The 23,373-nt window shown below is 34.8% G+C and overlaps 2 protein-coding genes across 2 annotated transcripts; one reads left to right on the top strand and one right to left on the bottom strand.

Moving 5' to 3' along the window:
• Positions 1-534: 534 nt before the first annotated feature.
• On the top strand, positions 535-6,597 carry LOC100255070 (aspartic proteinase 36). Its single transcript, XM_002272085.4, has 10 exons — positions 535-1,146; positions 1,642-1,771; positions 1,888-2,135; positions 2,251-2,478; positions 3,621-3,783; positions 3,968-4,041; positions 4,164-4,260; positions 4,992-5,058; positions 5,869-5,940; positions 6,034-6,597. Exons 1-10 carry the CDS (start codon positions 905-907, stop codon positions 6,210-6,212), a joined length of 1,500 nt encoding a protein of 499 aa, XP_002272121.1. The 5' UTR covers positions 535-904; the 3' UTR covers positions 6,213-6,597.
• Positions 6,598-13,380: 6,783 nt separating this feature from the next.
• LOC100258447 (protein argonaute 5) lies at positions 13,381-22,926 on the bottom strand. Its single transcript, XM_010653532.3, has 22 exons — positions 22,211-22,926; positions 20,393-20,598; positions 20,153-20,302; positions 19,863-19,996; positions 19,644-19,753; positions 19,088-19,191; positions 17,312-17,450; positions 17,107-17,223; positions 16,860-16,970; positions 16,686-16,757; positions 16,189-16,311; positions 15,926-16,097; positions 15,726-15,847; positions 15,499-15,636; positions 15,272-15,414; positions 15,101-15,163; positions 14,943-15,006; positions 14,427-14,562; positions 14,278-14,351; positions 14,093-14,187; positions 13,959-13,990; positions 13,381-13,835 (listed from the first exon to the last, which is right to left on the bottom strand). Exons 1-22 carry the CDS (start codon positions 22,826-22,828, stop codon positions 13,660-13,662), a joined length of 3,099 nt encoding a protein of 1,032 aa, XP_010651834.1. The 5' UTR covers positions 22,829-22,926; the 3' UTR covers positions 13,381-13,659.
• Between the last annotated feature and the right edge of the window lie 447 nt (positions 22,927-23,373).

Here is a 23,373-nt window from a genome sequence, read left to right on the forward strand (position 1 = left end):
AATAGAGGATATAAGATTGGTGTCTATTGAATAATTTTGAATAGACAAGAAACGTTCTCTCCTATTTCCCATCGTCAGAGATATTACAGAAACGATGATTTCTCATCTACAGTCTTAAAAGATCCATACCTTATTTAAAACAAAAAATTGACTCAGATTTATTCCCAATCTATTAGAGAAAGACATGTTTTTCTATGTTTTATTTATATGAAGTTTTTTTTTGTTTTAGGTGATCATAGAGAAAAAACACAACACGTATTTGATATGTGATAATAAAAATCAAAAGAAAATAAAAATGGATCACAATTCCAATTCTAAAAAGATAATTTAAAGGCAATAATAACTAGAAAGAAATTGATTTTGTATTCTCATTTTTTACTCTATATTCCAAACGCACACTAATAATATAAAAAAGAAACTTCCCCTTTTTTTTTTCTTTGTTATTTTTCTTTTTTTGGGTTTTCTCAGTTTTTTTGGAAAGATTATATGGGGGATGAAAATTATTTTTGATTTATGTTCAACAATAGGAAATGTGTTTGGAAATATGAGAAAAAAAGAAAAGAGAGAGGGAAGGAGCGTGGGAAAAACGCACATGGAGACATCGGAGGGGATAGAGAGGAGGTTTTACCAAATAGGAAGGCGCAAGGAAGGTCATAAAGGGCAAAGTTCAAATGGATCATAGATTCATAATAATAAGTAATATAAATTTTCACGTAACCCATTTACCAACCTTCTCTCTCTTTCTTTCCCCACAAAACCAGAGAATTCGCCTCCATCTTGCTTCTAAATTCTCTGTGTTGTAGCCTCTTTCTCTCCATCTTCTGATATTATATCACTTGGAGAGAGAGGGGAGGGGGGAGGGGGAGAGAGTTTGGAAGAGAGAAACAAACAGCAGAAGCCAAGAATGCCGGCGTTGGCGGCCGGAATTCTGGCGGTGGCGTTGGTCACCATGTTCTGGCCTCCGCCTGCGGTGGCTTCTGGGTTTCCGGCGACGCTGACCCTTGAGAGGGCTTTTCCGTTGAACCAGCGGGTTGAATTGGATGAGCTCAAAGCTCGGGACAGGGTCCGGCATGGCAGGTTTTTGCAGTCTTCAGTGGGTGTCGTGGATTTTCCGGTTGAGGGCACCTACGATCCGTATCGTGTTGGGTAATTCTATTGTTGTCAATCTCTTTTTTTATGGGTTTGAATTTCTTATTTTTTGTTTTCTTTTGTTGTTTTCTTTTGATGTATAAAGAATTGTGTGATTTTGGATGTTTCGGGTTGGGATTTGTGTTTTGGATTATGGGTTTTCGTTTTTGGATTGACTGATTTATTTTTAAGCTTGTTTTCTTTTGTGGGTATTTATTTCTGAATTGGGTTGGTTTTTTGGGTTCCATGCTCGTTTCTTTATCTCTCTGCTTCTTTTGTGTTGTTGGTTTTGGTTCTTTTTGTCTCTCAATTTGTGGGAATGGTTTTCTATATGGGTTTGTTCTCATTTCTCTTTGGTTATGATGTCTTCTTTAGTTTTGGTCAATGAATTGATGGGTTTTTCCTGCAGCTCTGTAGTTTCTTTATGGGATTGATGGGTATATATCTCCTCTGTGTTTGATTAATTACAGTTAATGTTTTGATTGTAATGTTTAATTTTTGGTTTTGGTATAGGCTTTATTTTACAAGAGTGCTTTTGGGTTCTCCTCCAAAAGAATTCTATGTTCAGATTGACACGGGAAGCGATGTATTGTGGGTCAGTTGCGGTTCTTGCAACGGCTGCCCACAATCCAGTGGACTCCATGTAAATCAATTTTCTTCGTCTAGACTTCCTTCTCTTTGGTTTCAATTTTTTGAATCTGCAGAAAAATGGATTCAATTTACTCCAAAAAAGGAATACTTAGAGTTTCATTAATGCAGATTCCGCTTAATTTCTTTGATCCTGGGAGTTCATCAACAGCTTCGCTGATATCATGTTCAGACCAAAGATGCAGTCTAGGAGTACAGTCTTCAGATGCTGGCTGTTCAAGTCAGGGCAATCAGTGCATTTACACGTTTCAGTACGGGGATGGCAGTGGGACATCAGGCTATTATGTATCAGATTTGTTGAATTTTGATGCGATTGTTGGATCATCTGTGACTAATTCTTCAGCTTCAATTGTCTTTGGGTGAGCTACCATGAATCTGTCAAACCTCTGAGAGTTTAGATGGCAGTTATGTTATTTTGGCCTTTTGCTCTTCTTGTTTGGAACTCATTGATTTGGGTGATGGGTTATGAGACAGGTGTAGCATCTCACAGACTGGGGACTTGACAAAGTCAGACCGGGCAGTTGATGGGATTTTTGGGTTTGGTCAACAGGATATGTCTGTTATCTCACAAATGTCTTCACAGGGAATAACACCAAAAGTGTTTTCACATTGCTTGAAAGGAGATGGTGGTGGCGGTGGTATATTGGTTCTTGGCGAGATTGTGGAGGAAGATATAGTTTATAGTCCACTTGTGCCTTCACAGTAAGTTTTTTTTCTCTTTAGAATGAAAATGCAACTCTTATTTTAGGTTTCATGTCCTCAGTAAAATTTGACCTTTTTGATTGTTAATAGTACATTTGGAATTTGTGTACCGAAATCCAGAGTCAACAGCTCTTGATCATAGATATGGAATTGTCTGCCCTTAAAGAGAGGATAAAAAACTACCCTACAAAATAATCTGGTTGTGAGGCGCCTCTGTTCTTAGAATCCTGCCTCTAGCAGGATCATGGCACCAAAGAATAGTTACATTCAACCCATCTCCAAAATTCTGGTTTTGAACAACTCAACCACTTAGTTTAAAAGTAGTAGTTTGTCATTGATTTCATACCCCCATATATTGTAACCTCTTGACTGTCTTCTAATCTTAAAAGATAATTTTTTTAAGCAATAATCTAACTTTTTTAAAAATAGAAAGTCTGAAAAGCTTTGTTGGTGCCATTTTATACACAAGCATTATATTAGAACTTGTATAGGATTGCAGTCATTTGATGGCTCTTTAGTGCTGATTTGATGTTTGCTATGGCTATTAATATCAGCCAAAGATGTTCTTGATGCTTTGAAAGAAGGCTGAAAAATGTGGGGCAATTCTCGCTAGTTAAGCTCCTATGGTAGGTTCAAGTTTTTTTTTTTAAAATCAAATTGGATATCCATCTACCGATGACTTGTAAAAAGCCAAGCTGCTCATGTGCAGCTTGGGCATCATTTTCTCAGAGGCTGGATCAAGTGCGCACACCAATGATTTGAACTTTTTCATAGATCCTAAGCTTGTCTGCTTAATGAGCAAAGGTTGAAATTCCCCAAGTGTAGTTTAATGAGGCTTGTAAACTGGGCTCAGGGAGGACAATCAAACAGGCTATTCTAATTAGCTTAAACTCATCTTGTTGTCTAGCTTGTTTGGCCCCTGCACCAAGCCTAAACAAAATAACTTCCAATTTAGCCTTCAAGCTTGATCACTTATAGGCCAAGCTCGAACATCACCAAATCCGGGTTGGCAGTTAAAGTAGAATGCATTACTTTTCTGATTAGATATGTTCAATATTTGAAATAAAAGTTTGAAGATTTGAAATATGTAAACCCTGACAGCATTAAATTGACTGTGATGGCTTGTGCAACCAAACTTGCAGGCCCCATTATAATTTGAATTTGCAGAGCATCTCTGTCAATGGGAAATCGTTAGCCATTGACCCAGAGGTGTTTGCAACATCAACCAACCGAGGAACCATTGTTGATTCTGGGACAACTTTGGCATACCTTGCAGAAGAAGCTTATGATCCTTTTGTCAGTGCAGTAAGTTCCAGTCTAGCAATTTCTCAGTTTGTTCATTTATATTTAATTTGTTTACAACAATGTTAGGGTGCTTCACAAGCATCGCTTGGAAAAGAGGATATTTTTCATATGTCAATTATGGTCATAAAACATGGTCAATCACTGTTAATGCAATGTGGAATTTATTATTTTCTCCTTTGTGCAGATCACAGAAGCTGTATCGCAATCTGTACGCCCTCTTCTCTCCAAAGGAACCCAGTGTTATCTAATCACATCAAGGTCCTCTTTCTAGATTTATGATTTTCAGTTCTTATCTGGTTGACCGCTCAGCCCTGCATAGTTATTATCTTTTGCAGACTAATTTTCTTAACATCCAAAATGTATGTCTATTCTGTATTCAGTGTCAAGGGTATATTTCCTACAGTCAGTTTGAACTTTGCTGGTGGTGTATCTATGAATCTAAAACCTGAGGACTACCTTCTACAGCAGAATTCCATTGTGAGATGTTTAACTTCAATTTTTTCTTCTCTTTAACCGTTAAGAGTTCATTTGGATATCTTTTGTTTGTATTGAAATTAAGAGCTGAGCTTGGGAGGAGATGGGTTTACATCCAGTTTGTTTAGCCTTTTGACATCAATTCCATGCATTTCACTACTTATGATCTTCTTTCCATTTTGCATTTCTATTTGTAAAAGTGAATTTTATCATTTTTCATGCACTCCTTTCTTAAGTGGAATGGGAAAAAACCTCAGTTGTAAATACTGCTAGTATTTCCTAATGCATCCACATCTCAGCAATGCTATTGTACTGATATTCTCTAATAGTGATCTTTTAAAGGCCTGTCCAGATTTTTTCTCTTACTTAATCATAATTCAGATTAGCTGTACCATCAGCAGCAATGTTCCCCCTGAAATCCCAGACATTTGTAACTTTAATTTCCTTCAATATAAAATTAATGTTATTCTATAAGAAAAAGTTCAGGCCAGGCCATCAGTGGTGGTAAATTGTCCAATACTACTCTCTGCTTTAGATGTTATGCATCCCATTGCTGCTCTTTGTCCATTCTCTCAATTCCTGAGCTATGGTTTCTTTTTCAAAGTGGAAACTTGTCAAAACATGTTGTTAATCTTTTAGGTGGTATAACATGTACTTCCTTTTTATCTGGTCAAATTGTGAAGTACCGTGTTTCCTATTAATTTTAACTAGTCAAGATAAATTTATCATTACAGGGTGATGCTGCAGTGTGGTGCATTGGCTTTCAAAAAATTCAAGGTCAAGGAATAACAATTTTAGGAGGTATGGAGACTGAACTGAAGTCTTCTATTTTATTTTGGTATTTTGTGATTTTTTAGGATTTTTTATGGCATCTCATATATCAATAAAGTTGAATATGTTAGGATCGATAATAGAAAGGATTAATATAGCTTGAAGCCGAAGTTTTGAACAAAAAGTTACATGCATAGCATTTTGGTTCTATTCTGATTACTGATGAGTTCAACTCCAGTAACTCCGACCAAACTGCAAATCAAAAATGAAGTTTACAACCCTTGTTTTCAGAACCTTCCACCCTTACAATGTGCTCAGTTTCAATGTTTTTTGTCATAGATCATCTATGTGTGCTACCTAACAATCTCTTCTAGCTTTCCTTATTTTGTCGCTTTCTGGGGATATAATTAGTTCTGCAAATATTATTATTATTTATTATTATCATTCCTTGTCTTTCTAGTCTTACACCGCATCATCCTCATTTTAGGTATTCTTTAATGGTTAAACAATATTTCTCTCTAGTGCTAAACAAAAAAGGCACCTATTATTGTAAAGTATGGCTTGCTTTGTCCTTGTCTTTGTCTTTTGGTTCACCTCTTCATTGGTTTTTTCACACACCTAGGGAACTTGACTGCAAATATAGCTCTAACTTATTGATGTTAAATAATGCATTTAATCAATCTTTTAGAGCTTGTCTTAATCCCTCGAGCCAAGTTTAGCCCCTTCCAGAGAATTAGCTAAAACCTGACTAAAAACTCGAATCTTGTCCTATACTATAGCATGCTCATGGTGTCATCATGTGTTCAACTCAAAGTGAAAACATCGTTTTCTTTTTTGCAGATCTTGTTCTAAAAGACAAAATCTTTGTTTATGATTTAGCTGGTCAACGGATTGGATGGGCTAACTATGACTGTAAGTTTCAACAATCCTGCTTCAGAGGAGCTTAACAATGAGTTAACAATCATGATGAAAACTAACAGTTAGTAATTGAATTTACATTACTAGGTTCAATGTCTGTGAATGTGTCCACTAGGAGTAGTACTGGAAAAAGCGAATTTGTCAACGCAGGACAGCTGAGTGAGAGTAGTTCACCGAGGACTGTGTTTTACAACAAGCTAATACCAGGCAGCATTGTGGCTTTGCTGGTGCATCTATCAGTGTTGTACACTTCCCTGTTTTTATAACACCTAGCAGGAAAGGCTTGGACTCGCATTCTTTCTTACACTGTACATCCTTGCCGGTTTTTATTTATCACAACCGGCAGACCTGTGTGTTATTATTTGGACTGCAGCTGGTAGGAGCTGCCCAGTGTGCAATAGGGTTCATGGCTTTGTAAAATTACTCCAACCCCCCAACAAAAAGGAGGAAAAGAATTGATATCACGCAGATCCAGGTATAGTTTGATACAATAGAGAGATGCTGTATGCTGTATAGGCATCATTTGTATAATACACTGGTAACTGTTATTTGGTTCATCAGCAGAGTTAACTTGGTTGGAAGGCCTTTCTTGGTATATTTGTAACAAATTCAATCACTTAGTTGCTATAATATATATTTCTTTTTCTTTCACTCTCTTTATTGCTGTTATATACACTTTTTCCTTCCCTAAAGCTTGAATTTCTTGCACAAATATATAAAGAGGGAATAACACTTCTGTGATGTGTTTTGGAGTTCCTCCTCCAGCTCTGCCCTTTCTCCATGAGAGCATTCTTGTTCACTTGCAAAAGGTAAACCAGATACTATTGAAAACATTCATGGTTGCCTTTTCTATCATCTGGAAGCCTCTTTCTGATGATTTTTTTTCCATGTGTCCCCCAAGCATAACATATGATATCGTGGGGAAGACGGTGGGTGGAGTGAAATTTGTGGTTTGACCCATTTTTAAAAATAGGAAAAATAAACAGCTTTTTAATTATATTTAAAATATTTATAAATAATAAATATGTTTGATGCTATTACACTTTATTTTTTAGTTTTAAACTTTGAAAAAAAAAAAAGTAAGATTTGAGTTCCTAAGAAAATTTTGATAAAAAATACATATATATATATAAAATTTTGATTGTTACAGGACGGTCAATACCCAAGATTTGAGTCGGCAAGAGTCGACGAGGTTTGAGATGCCACCTAATGTTGTTTGTTACGGGACGGTCAATACCCAAGATTTGAGTCTACGAAGGTTTGAGATCCCAAGAAAATTGTTAAATACGCCATGTAGTAATTCATTGTAAATAACTATTGACTCTTGAATATGTCACCCAATCCGCCAACTTTGAAAATGATGGACCATCTTAATTTTCAAAGAAACAAGAAAAATGAAAATGAAAGTCTGCATGTTATGGGGGCCGGCCGTAAGTCAAAATCTGTGTAAATTATTGATATTGTTAGCCGTACAAGCATCTAAGAGGGTATAAATACGAAAGCCGATAAAAGAGAAAGGACACGTTTTTTTGAGTCCTATGTTAGAATGGGAGTAATCGATGTTATAGTCTGGAACAGACAGATCATTTCGACCGTCGCATGGGGATCTTGACGCAACTAAACGAGACGCCAACTTACGACAATGAAGTATCAGGGGTGCAGTTCTCCTTATTGTTTCTACGGATTCTTGATAAATGTACTGCAATTAAAAAAAATAATATTTAAAATACCATAGTTTGGAAAATAATTCCAATTCTACGGCACTTTTGAACACGTAGGATAACACGTAGGATAGATATGAAAACCCATTCCCCCCTTTCCATTTCCCTTCCCGTTTTTCTTCTCTTCCCTTCTCGTTTTTCTTCTCTGCATCAAAACTTCTCTGTCCGAAAACCCACTATCTCGCACGCTGATCATGAGGTGGAGATCCTTGCTTCAACACCAATAGGAAGGAAGTGAAGTGCAGATCTGAGAAACCATTGCCCCCGGTGTTTTCTGTAAGTTTTGTGGTTATATTTGGTGGTGTGGTTGTGTTTGGTCACCGAGAAAGTGTGGGAAAGTTGTAAAAAAAATAAAGTTTTTGTTTTTTTTTTACAATGAAACTGAGTAGACTAAAAACAATGGAGAAAGTTTTAATTTTTTTTGTGGTTTGGCTTGTTGTGATTCTGTTTGGTTGCCAAGAAAGTGTGGGAAAGTTGAAAAAAAAAATTTTCCCAATATTTCCTACCAGTCCAGCCCGCGCACAGGGTATCTGTCCAATTTTTTTTTTATTAAAAAATATAAGCTATTTGGTAATCTGATCATGATTTGAGGAGAAAGGTGATCATGATTTGAGGGGAAAGGTTGTGTTTTTCAGCGTGGCTCAAAAATCGTGGATTTAGGGTTTGTGAAATTTAAATCCAATGGCACAAAAGCAAAGAGACCCCTGGACAGATCCAGAAAGCACGGAGCAAAAAAAAAAACATTTTTTTGTTTGTTTTTTTAGGGGGTTTTGCATGGACTTTCCCGGAAAGCAAATGGGGGATGGATTTTCTTGGGAATCAAACGGGGATTGCACAGACTTGGGAATCAAACGGGGGTTGCAACAAAATAAAAAAATAATAACCTGATTAGATTAGTACCTACAATAATTGAAATTGAAAATTTGTTTTTTTAGGGGGTTTTCCATGGATTTTCTCGGAAAACAAATGGGGGATGGATTTTCTTGAGAATCAAACAGGGATTGCACAAACTTGGGAATCAAACGGGGGTTGCAACAAAATAAAAAAATAATAACCTGATTAGATTAGTACTTACAATAATTGAAATTGAAATTGAAATTTAAATTCAAGGAGACACTTTCAGTATAAACCAATTTTTTAAAAATTATGAAAGGTGTCCGAATATAATTCCATTTTTTTGTAATTATGGAAGGTGTCTCTTCAAGAGACACCTTCAGCATAAATTCAAAATTTTCCACTGTTTGAATGGAAATTGTGGAAAGTGTCTTTTGAACAAGCACTTTCAGTATAAACCCAATATTTTTAAAATTGTGGAAGGTATCAAGAGACACATTTCATAATTCCCAAAAAATGGAATTATATTGAAGGTGTCTCTTCAAGAGACACCTTCTATTATTTTAAAAAAATTGGTTTATACTGAAAGTGTCTCTTGAAGAGACACTTTCCACAATTTTCATACATTAAAGAGAGACATCTTTAGCTTTAAAATCATTTCCACAAATAAAATACATATTGGATTTTGTGGAATTGTATAAAGTGTCTTTCCAAGAGACACATTTAGTATAAATCTAATTTTTTGGAATTCTAGAAAGTGTCTCTTAAAGAGACACCTTTGGTATAAATTAAAATTTTTAGGAATTGTAGAAGGTGTCTCTTCAAGAGACATCTTTAGCTTTAAAATCAAATTTATAAGACATTCAAATTTTTGAGAAAAGTGTCTTTTCAAGAGACACTTTTAATGAATATTGGATTTTTTGCCACGTGAAAAGTGTCTCTGCAAGAGACACCTTTACTACATATTGGATTTTTTGCCACGTGGAAAGTGTTTTTTCAAGAGACACCTTTAATATAAACCAAATTTTCTGAAATTGTAGAAGGTGTCTCTTCAAGAGACATCTTTAACTTAAATTCAATTCTTTCATGATTTTGAAAATTGTGGAAGGTGTCTCTTCAAAAGACACTTTCCACGTGGCCAAAACTGCCGTAAATCTATCAATATTTTCAAAACTACCATTTTTTAATTATAATTTTTTAAAATTGCCGCAAAAGTTAAAAAAGCCCTTGTTTCTACCGAGCAGCTAGAAATGGGACAAGACTATTGGTCAGAGATAAAAGCTGGTGCATTAGAATTCCAACTTGTTGAGCTGACAGCCTAGGTGGCTCCTTAAAATGTTAACATTATTAATCAATATAATTAAAATAAACTTATTATTAATAGTTTTAATTGAGTTATATTTATTGATATCAACAAATTGCTTTTACTTAAATAGAAAAAATCAATTCAAAAAAATGAAATATCATTTTAATATTTTTATTTGATAATTTTACAATTATTCTTTTAAGTTTCGTTTTGAAACAATAAACTTTTTCTTTCACTTCTTGATTTTCTTAAGTGAATTTAAATGCTTTGATTTAAACAACTCAACTAATATATATTGATAAATAAAAAAAATTTAACCTTACTTTCCAAAATAAAAATCATAATATTTACATAATGGGCGTGGATGAACGTGACATCCAACCATTTAAAGTTTGACCTCATTACCAATTAGTTTTCATTGATATTAACATACTTTATTTAATTAATTTTTAAAAATAAATGAATAAAAGGGTGAACTAGACCCATATAGAAAAATCCTCTACCCGCCTTGACCCATCCTAGGGGTTTAAGACAAAAATGTGAATAGGTTTAAATAATCCCAATGGTCGGTTCAATGCAAGATAAAATTTTAGTCAAAATTGTTAAATACATACATCTAAACTATTTTTATATCTATATATGTGAAGTATCCAAAATATCTCTTCTTCACACTCATTTATCCAAAATCATAATATTATTTCTTCTCCATTTTCTCTCCTTCCATCTCTTTCTTTCCTTTTCTTCCTTCCTTCACATTTTCTTCCAAAAACTTTTAAGAGAAAATGCAAAAAAAGAAAAAAAAAATTATGGAGGGCATGGCCGGACTGTTGGACTAGTGAAGTTACCAAGACCAAAATTCCATTAATTTTAAAAAATAAACTTCAAATATTCCACCGTCCAAGATATATCTTGGTAGAATTTTTTTAACCTTACTTTCAAAAATGAAAATCATAATATTTACATCAAAGAAGAATAACATTAACCCTATAGAGTTTTCATATGCCCTTTTATTTAAAAAATAAAACAAAAGTTAGAATTTTAAATATTTAATTTGTTTAAATTATGAATTAGGGGTATCTCATATTAAAGTTATTAACATTTCGTAAACTACTTTTTTTATTATATAATTCTATCAATAGGAGGAAAAGATCTAATATAATATATATTCTTTAAAAAAAAAATAGAAATTATTTGTCGAGTGAATTAGAATTCTTAAATACTTAAATTTCATTTAAATTAAGAGTTAAGGGTATTATTAAGATATATGATATAATTCTATTTATAGAAGGAAAGGACTCCATCTTTATAATATCTCTTAATTTTTATATATATAATTATAAAAAAAATCTAAATAGATTTGTGATATTTTTGGCATAAAATGCCATACCAATGGGCCTTTGGAGTCCGTTGGGGCCCAAAAAGCATGATTTGTGTAGCCTTTTGCCCAAATCCAAAGTTTGAAAGGGAGAACCAGAACTGTTAGTCCGGCTCAACCCCTGCATTGATATTAGTCATTATTAACGTTTTTTATACCTCTTATTATAGGAAAATATGATTCATTTTGTAAAAGTATGATTTGTAAAACCATAAGCATTAAATAACAAAACAAGACTGAAAATAAATCAAAGAGAACAGAAAGAGAGCAACAGTGACACCAAAATTTATGTGGAAAACCTCCGAAAAGATAAAAAACCACAGGTTTACGACCGATTAAAAATGTCTACTATGAAGAATAAATACCGAATACAAGGTTTTACCTAATTTAAGCCTATCAATCCTTCTCAAACTACTTGATTAGCATCTTTTCCTTTCAGCTTCTTACCTTCTTTTTCCGAAACACACTTGGAGTTCACACCAAACTCAATCTCACCCTCTTCTTGAATCCGCATAAAAAGAAAATGAGTTTTTACCCAAATTCAATAGTTTCAAAATTGAGAGATGAATGAATGAAGGAATCAATCCATTTTTTTCTCAAGAAAATCCATTAAAAAAGAGTTTGGAAAACAATAGAAAAGTTGGATTTTCTTAACAACCAAACACCCCAAATTATGAAAGGAGAAAAAAACCAAAGGGGATGACTACTGTAGTATCTCTCTATAGAACAAGAAGCAATTTTAGGGTATTTTTAATGAAAAAAGTCTTTGATCCAAATAATGAGATACCATCAAGAAAGTGCAACCTAAATCAATTTGACCTAAAGCTAGATCGATCCTAAAACAAGGCATTTTGAACACTTAATAAAATGCTTCCCAAACCTTCCTAACTCCTTAAAAAATATGGTTGATTCAATTTCATCCAACTCCAACCTCAACTACAAACCTTGGTCTCTTGACAAATTCAACAACTTGATCTTCATTAGGCAAATAATACGAAGAAGGATTGAAAAAACCGAGTTAGGAGATACTTAGGAATTTTGTTCGAAATTGCTAATTAAGCTAAACACTAACATAAATTATAAAAAAATTGATAAAAAAACCTGAGTTGATTATTGAAGGTTTTGATTCTTCATGTTGGAATGCAGAAAACTAATCAAATTAAATTGCCAAATATATCAAATTGAATTTTGACGGCTCCTGCCAATGAAAATAACCATGGATGAAGGAAGTTTGAGAAAAAAAAAATTAGTTTTTATTGGTAGAGTAGAGGAGATAATATGTGGCGGAAATGATGTAGTGGGGGAGGGGCAATCTATGAGAGGAAGAAAATCTATAGGTTACGGTTGATTGGTTCCATAATATTGATATCTTCGTTGAGATAAGTTATTTCGTACTAACATTTAGTTTGTTAAAAGAACAAAGATTAGAATGAAAAACATATTTCATCCTAATATTAAGCTATTTTTCCCCAAAAAAAAAAGAATAAAAATGGCTCAAAAATTTTAACAAATTTTAAAATCTAGGCATCCACCAAGATTTGTTCATGAAGATGAAACCCTACATGGCATAGGCTGATGGTAGCAAGCTCAACTTCTAGACACATTTCTAGGTTTATATGTCGGCGCTTATTTTATTTATGAACTAAGACCATTTATATTATATCAATTGGAATGATAAAACCCTTTATTTCCTTTTTAGTACTCGACTAGAACCAAAGACAATAAAAAGATGTCTTATGGTTGGTCAGTATAGAAGCCCTCTCTACTACATCTATGCTAATAATTGTCACTCATGTCGCCAAACTATTGAAAATATTATTATCATATGAAATATATGGGTTAATAAAAATCAAATAATATGAAGTACGATCCATGCCAAACTTTCAAGAAAGCTACCCTAAACCTTCATAAGCATCTTTTTTCTTCAAAATGAAGGACATATTATTGCCTTTCAGAATGAATTTAATAGAGTTAGTATAAGCTAAGTTTTGATGAATCAGGGATATCGAATACACTTCAGAAATTATAAAAAAGGTTGTAAAGAAGCATCAATTGCTTGCTAGGAAGAATGAGTAGTTGGTTTTGCCTTAGCTCCACCCAAAATGTATTTTTGAGTTTTGACCATCACCTCCCGCATTTTTCTCACAACAATTCACATTGGCGAGATACCCGTGGCACAATCACTCAAACCATTTGCATCGAGGGAAACAAACAGTAATATCATTGAAGGGGTTCTGAGAAAAATAATATGCACAAACTATATTTATCAGCGTTGCTGTTCCAAAAAGAAGGCTACAGCCGTGTGTTGCTATTCAAAAAAAAGAAGGGCAGCAATTCTGTGTTGCTGTTCAACCGAGCAAACACCACTTGGAAGGTGGTGGGCATACATTTCATAAAAAGTTGATTCAAAAGGGGAATAATTTGTGCAAAATCATCCCAAAAGTAATCAATCCACAAAATGCAAGACCTGATTAAACTCAGCAGTAAAACATCACGTCTTTAACATTTTCTTTGACTGCAGGCAGGAGCCGAACCTCCAGGTTCCTCTCCCTTGTACTCCTGTCCCCACTTCCAGATCCAGAATCAGATGTATCACCCTCAATATAATATCGAGCCCGGAAGGCTGCTAAATGGGCATAATAAGCAGGGGGAACTGCAAAATAATGCAGCAATCGACATTAATATCAAATAGTGGTCTAATCAGCAAGCATGAGTAATTGTAAAATTAAAATAATACAAGTAAAACATAAAATCCAGATGAATGGTGGGAACTGACCTATGGAGACAGAGCGGGTGCACCTTGCATACCTGAAAAAGGTCACAGATGGAATTGCAACCTTAATCAAAAAAGACAATAAAAATTTCCGTTTCATGATCTGTAAAACAAAGGAAAGGGCAGGAAAATCTTACGTGTAACACAAATTATTTGTAAGAATTTGCAAGATATCTGCCGTGAACTTGTTCTCATCATATAACACATGATAATGTGTTGGCCTGCTGGTGCCCTGCATGCATAGTACAAAATAAATTCAAATTGTCCATCTTACCTTCAAAGAAATTATTTTTTTACATCACAAGGGTTACCCAGGATTCACCTGAATTCCAGCATGGCTATTGAGGTAAAAATCAAACTCGGTAGGGTGGCAGATCTTGGTATCAACAACCGTACCTGATCAAAGGGGATTTGAGGACAAGAAAAGGAACCAAAACATCAACAATTAAGTGGGCAAGCAAAGTTGAGAACCTGGTAAAATGTTGCCACTCCTATCTGTCAAATCACGACTTCTATGATCTGAAGGGAAAAAGCGTGTATGGTGCCTTTTCTGCACCACAACAAATGTAACTGGTGGTAGATACCCCTCCTCCAGTGATGCACAGGCCTGGTGAGGGCAAGAGAAAACAGGGAGCATGAATAAACCAAAATCATATAAACAAACCAGGTTACCAATAAATTTAAACATGACAATCAATTTTATTTTCACAGTTTGTGTGTGCTCAAGATGAAAATTCCGATATTTAAAGTATCAGAGTTTACATGACTGCCTACATCTCTTTTATCTTTTATTTTGTTTATTTTTCTATTAGAAGATTTATTTTGAGTTTGAAGTGAGAATAGGATTCAATTTTACAACAGAAAATTTAACTTCAGAGTACTCCAGCATATTCATTCTGAATTTTGAAGGTAATTGTGCCAAGTTGCCAACCACGTCCAAGTAACATGACCTCCTAATCCTAGACAAAGAACCTCATTAAAAATTACCTTTCTTATAGAATCCATTTCATGCAGCAAAACCTGACTGAATTGACCTTCACTGACACCATCTCTGCATTTATAGACAAACAATATCATAAATGCCTGAAAACAAAGATACATTAGTCTCATGATGATTTGCATTCTTCAAAAAAACCAAATTTTACCTGTAGAATATGATTCTACTGGGCTTATAGCCAGTGGATCTGCGAAAGGCAATTAGCAATTCCCTGCAGAAAAGAAAACATACAATGATATAAGAGAGAGAAACGATTATGAAAAAAAAAAGCTCAACAAACATCATACACCATGAAAAGGAAACATGTTGACAACCCTACCTAATCATGCCTCCATGAGTTACACCTTTATGAGGATCTGCAGTTGTTTTATAGAGATCCTGAATAATTTCTTCACGGTGGTGCTGAGCAGACACCAGCCCCCTGTATTTGGTAACTTCAGGCCAATCCATTGAAGCCACCACCTGCGTCAGTTTATTCAACCATTTAGCACAACACCACATAAAAGGAGTCAAAGAAGTGAAAATATCATTTAACTGGGAACATACCGCAGCTATTGATGGGCTAGAATCTTCCCCTGGTTGAGGGTGGGTAACATCAGCACCAAAGATTATTGTTGGAAGATCACTCACCAGAGGAATTTTCCTTTGAATTGCATCAAAAAGTACAGTGTTCCGGCCCCCAACCTAACAAAATATTATTTCAATTTATTTAAATTTTTAAGATTAAAAATAATGAAAAAAGCATTTAAACTCAAATGGCAGATATAACAAACCTTCACATTTATCTTCAGTGCAACATTTTCAAAATACTGCTTATTAAGTTTTGAAGCTTGGGAAGGCTGACAGCATTGCGAAACAATTCCCAACTCCGTTTCACATATTCGTTTGATTTTACCTGCAACAAAGGCAATTTCATTTAGGAAAATGCAACTGATTTATTTTTTATGACAAGTCAAATGAGTTAACCACTCACCATATGACCCAGTTACATCAGGTAGAATAATTATCAGCAGCTGGAGTTGTTTCCCATTTTGTCCCATGCTTGCAAGTTTGGCCATAGACTGCTTGTGAACGTCTACTAGAACCTTCTCAATTTGATTAGGGTGAGCAGATTGTATTGGAAGTAAAGGATTGGGGTTGAATACCTGGAAAAAATGCAAAATCCAAAAGAAGAGATTAAAGATAACTTTTTCAATGCAAGGATATGGACAACACAAAGGAATCAAGAAGTCATACCATTCCTTTGCTGACACACATATTGACCAATTCACGACAGAATCCAGATGGCAAATCTTGATGTACTCTAAAAGAGAAGTTCAAACATGTCCAGAATTGCACTGTTCCACCGTTTACCATTTTCTACGCATTTAAAATTATACAGGGTCATCCAATTGTAAAGATCTACACAACCAGTGGCATTATCCATAATGTACACATCAGAAAAACAAAATGACAAAGAATAAAGTTATACCAACTAAATGTGAATTTGCAGCAGGCACAAAAATATGAACAATTTTCAATCCTTGGCTGCTATGCATGTTAGAAACACAATCGACCCTAATGATGGGATATGATTTTGGGAGAAGCAGCACAAGATCACTTCCCAAGTAATCCTTATGCTTTTTGATATCCAATGATCCATAAGGAATGAAATAATTAAAACACACATGGAAATCTGCACTCTTCCTAGCCACCTTGTATTTGAACATGCAAACAAATATCGGATATTTTACCTTGTCTATCATGTTCCACTGCCCCACCCGTGGATCAACCTTTGCTTCTCGCCCACTGTCATGATACTTAAGCTGGACAACCAAAGTCAATTGGAAGTTTGTTAAATAGAAATTGAAGGTAAACATGGCATAGAAAAATTAAAGAAAATAAACAAAATATAAGATAGGAATGACCATTGGAGGCGGCAAAACACGGGCATCAACCAATGTAAGTTCCTCATTTATACGAATGCCAAATTCATCCCTTACAACTCTGTCTGTGCTGAAATTATTTTTTCTGACCATCTGCAAGAACAAATGAGGCCCATAAGAATGATATAGACAGAAATATAAGTGAAAACAACTCAGCTAATTCCAAACACAGATCTCTGAGGATAAAATCATAAAAATGCAACTAAATATGATTTCTATGTTTTCATACCTCTTGAATGTTTCCTTCCCTCTCACTAGGACGCTGACATGTTGCTCTTAACAGAGCAGTTACCTGCCTATCATTCAATTTCCTTGTGTATCTTTGGCCCTCAACAATCTTGCAGACCTGCAATTGAAAAAGAAATCCTTCATTAGCAAAGCCAGGAGTAGAAGCCTTTATTACAACAAAGAATAACAAAGACAAGGTATAAGACCTCCATGGGTAAATAAATAGGTTTCGAGTCACTCCCAGCTTGGAGAGAAGGCCAAGAGGGGTATTTGAGTACAATATTGTACTTTTGGCGGAAGTATTGAACAACTGACACTCTTGTTGCCTCGTCATCAAGGGTAAACCTGAGAGAAACCAACATTAGGAAAAAAAAAATTATATAATAACAAACTTTAAAAAAATAAATGTAAAAATTGTTGTAGTGGTTCAAAAGGCTAAAGCTGGTTTTGAGGTGTTTGCCCAAATGAGGTATCATAAACCTCGAGGTGGAACAAGGCATAAGCCTCAACTTAAACAAAAATAAATAATTTTAAAAAAATTAAAAATTAAAAAAAAACCTCTAAGAATTTTTTTTTTAAAAAAGTACTAACAAAATCACATGAAACTTGAATAATGAGAAAATTATATAATTCATAACAACCAAATTGTTTATCATTATCAATAGTATCTAATTTAGTTCCTCTTCCTGTCTCTTTAAATTCAACTCTCACAGCTTCATCAAATCATCTTCAGCACTGCCATCACTATTACCAGTAGGATCCTCCAAAGAGTCATAATCATATCCAATTACTCTATTATCCTCCAAATCTATGTTAATGTCTACATATTCTTCATCCATCTAGTATTGTGGTATTTTTTTCTTTATCTATGAATAAAATGAAATTAATTATATAAGAGTTCCACCATTAAACAACTCCTTCACTTCTTAATCTTTTTTTTTTTTTTTTTTTTTGCTATCCATTTAACGAGATTAATTGGTAGCCAACCAAGCCCTTTGTAAAGGGTTTAACCCTAGTCTTAAATCGAGACAAGACTCATAAATCTATACAGAAAACCTCACAAAAACACAATTCATTAAAACCATTGAACATTGAGGCTTAAACATCTTCTAAAATACATATAAAAGGCCCAAAAATGGCCTAAAACCATTAAAATCCTTACAGCATTTGCCGCTTAAGCCTCAATAGCCTCAAGGCTACAAGCCTCGATTGCCTTATACTAAGGGCCTCAAGGCATGAGTCTTGAAAGCCTTTTAAAAAGCTAAATGGATTATTTAACTAAATTATCAAGTGGATTTAAGTTATTCAACATTTTTCAAGATTCTATTGTATTTGCCATACATTATTCTTGCATATCAGAAGGTACCAAAAATACCAAGGGATAGGCTCACAAAAACCATGGCCAAGACCAATACATTGAACAAAGACTCATGCATGTAAAGTCTACAATATAAATGGATCACAGAACTTGCCCCAATCAATTAATAATTTTCATCCAAAAACAAAATTTGTAAAACCACGAAATAAAATTAAACATAAATTTCAGTATTAAACTTCAACTTTGAACATAAAGTACCTTTTATAACCATGGTCAAGATCAATAGATGGAATCAAGATTCACATGCATGTAACACAAGTCTATAAAATATATGGATGACTGAAGAACATGCCCCAATCAATTAATAGTTTTTGTTTAAAAACAAATTAACAATTTGAAAAATAAAATTAAATTAAACATAAATTTCAGTATTAGATGTCAAACTTGAACATAAAGTGCCCTTTGAAATATTCTCTATATGTCCTTGTGTGTTCCATTATTTTTATGGTTTTATGCTAACTACATTCATAGGATTTAAACTTATACCATCATAGGAGGACAAGAACTCTATCACTGCTTATCTTCTTGCTCTTACAGATATATATTACAACAAATTAAACAAACCCCTAAACACAAACATAGATGAAAGAGTAACACAACTCACATCAATTGGTTCGTTGGTTGACTTGAGACACCAGCAATTTTGTAACGTTTAGCAAACTCCCTATGAGTGAGTTGTACCTTAACTCCCTTCAAGGCTTTCTTTACCTAGAAATCACAAACGGAGAAACAAGACAAAGTCAACTCGCAAAAGAAAAAAATGTTCAAGTTCACCATGTATTGACCTTGTTTTGACCAAAAAAATCAGAGTCCTAAAAGCTCAAACTTTAATAGCTTAAATACTATTAGTAATTGGTGTAACTATTCAGCTGTTTCTCAGAGGAAACTAATGAAAATCAATGAAGCATAGAAAATTGTCCAACTAGATGGCAATAGATGACAAATGAAAGCTTTTGAAACTCCTCTTTTATTGTTCTAATGTTCAGAAACTAGTGATACAACTTTCCTGTTTTTATACAAAATCCAGCTAGCAAACAATTCTCCTGTCCTTTCTTCCAAGCCCATTAAACTTTACCCTAGCTTGAACCTCTGCTAATAGTAATTCATGTATGGGATTGAAAGATAGAAATCAGCATCATGACCATAGTGGTAGATAATACCTTAATACGGTCCTGATCAGACAGAGCTCTTGATACATCTCTAAGCTTCAAATGTTTTGCAACAAAGTCAGTCACAAGAATAGACTCATAGAAAGATCTCGCTGACACATCTGTAACATTAAAATTACTTGTTTAGCACAAGTCAAATTGATAAAATTGGAACAAGATAATAGATTACTTCATATATCACCAATAAAGAACAAAAAATGGAAGAAGTACCAATATTAAAGGAGAGTCCCATTTGGGTTGGGCGAAGACTTTGATAGTAGCCTCTCCAATACTCTAAGCCATCACCAAGCTCACCTTTTCTCCCCAATTGAGTAGAGAAAAATGACCGCCCCACAACAGTATATCTACAGTAACATTTAACTAGGTTATTAGATATATCAACATGTATGGTTTCTTATGTATGAACTCGTATGAGTTCTTGTCTATGAACTCACATAAGCTTGAGCCATCAACAAAAAAAATAAGAAAAAAACTAGTTTTACAAAATGAAATAAAATTACTTTTCAGATGGTGATGCTCTAAGAACCACATCAAGAATTTGTATGGTCTCTTGGGGAGCACTGAGTTGTCTGCCACACAAAAACTGTTGTAGCTGATATAAATCACCCTTGGAAGCCAATTTAATAGCCACCTTAAATTCACGTTCCCTTCTGCATGTCAGGCATCAACTTTCAACATCAGCGAAGATGAGATAATAGTAATGTGGGAGCAAAGTAAATTAGGAAAAGAGGAGAAAAAACCTTGGACCAGCCCCATCATCTGTTTTAACTAGCTTAACCACAAACTCTTTTGAAGTAAAGGGCAATGGACCTGCTGTATACAGGCTCTTACTGCCATCATATGCCGGACTACGTTTACCCAAATGTGACACCTTGTATAAGTCAACAAGTTGCTTTATTATTTCCCGGTTTAGAGTCTTTGACATTACCTCAGGAGTTATTGTAACCTACATAAAAAATTGAACAACTTTAAGCCCTGAGAAGCCAACAACAGCAAAATTCCAATGTGACTAATAACACCATAATAAGGTGACAAGAAAAAAATTACTGCTCAAAAGGAATTCAAGCAAGATATAAAATCTAAATATTAGCAGGCTAAATAGGGTAAGAGTTGAGCGCACATCAATCAGCCACTGCATAAAGATTATTCACATGGTCCCTTAGGGTGTGGAATTCAAAAACATTTTTTGCCACAAAAGCTATATAAAAATAGATATGTTTTCTATGTTGTTTAGAACTGAAGTCAGAACATCATATGATTATCAAAAACTTATGCTGACTCTTTCTTTCTTTCACAGAATCAAACCAATGGTAAACATTGGCTGCAAATTTTGCCTCTCTTAACCAAAAATAAAGGGGTTATAACTTTCTGACACAGGAAAACAGCTAGAGATGGTTGCATTCATCCAAACTTCAGAAGCAACATAATAATAATAATATAATCATAAAAACAAAGTACATGCTGAGAATGCATACATTCTTTGATACTAGATTCAAAGCTCATGCTACATTCTCAACAATAGAGCACAATAAGTAAATTTCACCTTCAGTTTCTGCACACACAGGTAATGTCCAATTCACACACCATGCAACACTAATCAATAGACGCTAAACAACAAACATCTCCCTACTAGAAAATTTAGGCTATGTCCAGTTCGAGAAAAATTTGAAGGAAAATGCAAGGGAAATAAAAACAGAGATGAAAAATAAAATGAAAGAAAAATAAAACATAGATTTAAAATCAATAAATTTATTTTTATATGATCCATCAAATTCATTTCACTTATCATAACTCTTCATTAAATAATTTAAAAATGTATAGCAAATAATTTGAAGATGTATAGTTTCTAACTAATTTTAATCATATTTGAATTTTTTTCCATGATACAACCAAGAGAAATAATTTTCTTTGCTATTTTTTTCTTTCCATAGTAATTTCATGGAAATCTTTTTCAAATCTAGAGCAATGAAAGAGTTAGAACAAAGAAAACCCCTATAGATGATCTGTTTTACTTTACAGATTGATCAAGAGAGACAAGAGAAACTAATTTTAATTATATTTGAATTTTTTCCATGATAAAACCGAAGGTGAGAAAATAATTACCCTTGTCATTTTTTTCCTTTCCCGAGTAATTTCAGGAAACAAACATAGCGTTTAGGCTATCTTTTTTAAATTTAGAACAATGAAAGAGTTAGAACAAAAAATACCCCTATAGATGATCTGTTTTACTTTACAGATTGATCAAGAGAGATAACTCCATCGTGATACAATGTAAACCAGTAGAAACCTACCAAAAAGAGCATCATCGTAATCATAAAAAAGACAAAGAAAAAGAAAAAAAGAGAAACCCATTTGCAACAATTTTCTCAATAACTCGTAAAGAAAAAATGTACACAACAAACGAAAAGGAAAGTGCAATAACCAAGCAAACCAAAGAAAAGACACAAACAAAAATCAATTTACCAATTAATTGCCCTAACCACAACAGCATTAAGAAAAATATACAGACTAAATCAAAACAAAACAATGAAATAGAATAATGTGAAGCGAAAACTCACATCATAATGACAGAATTCTCTATCATCCACTTGTACTTGAAAATGATTTGCTCGAACCTTACATTTTCTTCCTACTGTTCCATATCCCGGCCTCCTTGGGAACGTAATCGCCTTCGACGTCGAAGGCGGCACCTCAACCCCTGTTGCCTGAGATGAAGACGAAGCCTGATACGAAGACGAAGGCTGAGGCTGAGTCGGAACAGGAGGCGTAGGCTGAGCCTGAACCGGAGGGGGAGGCTGAGGATGAGGCTGAGGCTGAGGTCGAACAGGATCAGAAGGCTGACGGCGAACCGGAGCCGGAGACTGCAATGTGAGACTCTGATCGAACTTTTGGCTCAGAGACGCTGTAGAGGTTGAAGCAGACGGCGATGGAGAAGCCAATGGCGGAAAAGCCGCCGGCGAGTGAGGCTCCGAAGCAGGTCTTGAACCACCGGCAGCAGCGGCGCCAGAACCCCTGCCTCTCCCTCCTCCCCCACCTCTCCCTCCTCCCCCGCCCCTCCCTCCTCCCCCGCCCCTCCCTCCTTCCCCGCCTCTGTTAAACGATGGACCAGGAGCCTGAGACGTCTGATCGCGGCGAGAATCCGATCTCCGCCCACCAGCACCACCACGGCGAGACATTTCTGTCGATCAGCTGAGGTAGAAAAAACGCAAATCTTTCTGGAGAGTGAAAAAATTCAGAGAATCAAAAACAAACTCTCACAGCGAGAAGGGGCACTGAGCAGAGCAACTGATTTATATAGGGGCGAAGAAGAGCTTATACGTTACAGTAAAAGTGGTAGCACCAAAATTGACGATTTTACCCTCCTGCCTTCACCCCACTCTCCCATATTTACTCCCAAAGAGTGAGAGTCGTGACACACCACAAAAAACAAACGCGACTCTACCGCTCCCCACCATCAACCGAGTCGTTAATGAGTCGGACTTGTCCTCCACTCGCTAATCTAGAGGCTAGAGGGCACATTATCTCAAATCTGTAACAAATAATTATGGCAACTCATTTATTGCCTTTATAATTTTGTTGTTTCCGCTGCCGAACACAATTCAATGCATTTCTCCTTTACTTGGAGAAAACAAAATTTTAAATCATTTTAGAAGATTGGGCGATAGATTTTTTTTCCCCTTTTTTATTATGGTAAAAGGGTATTTTAGGAAAATTGTATTAT

The sequence above is a fragment of the Vitis vinifera genome, chromosome 6, assembly GCF_030704535.1.
Source record: "Vitis vinifera cultivar Pinot Noir 40024 chromosome 6, ASM3070453v1".
NCBI lineage: Eukaryota > Viridiplantae > Streptophyta > Magnoliopsida > Vitales > Vitaceae > Vitis > Vitis vinifera.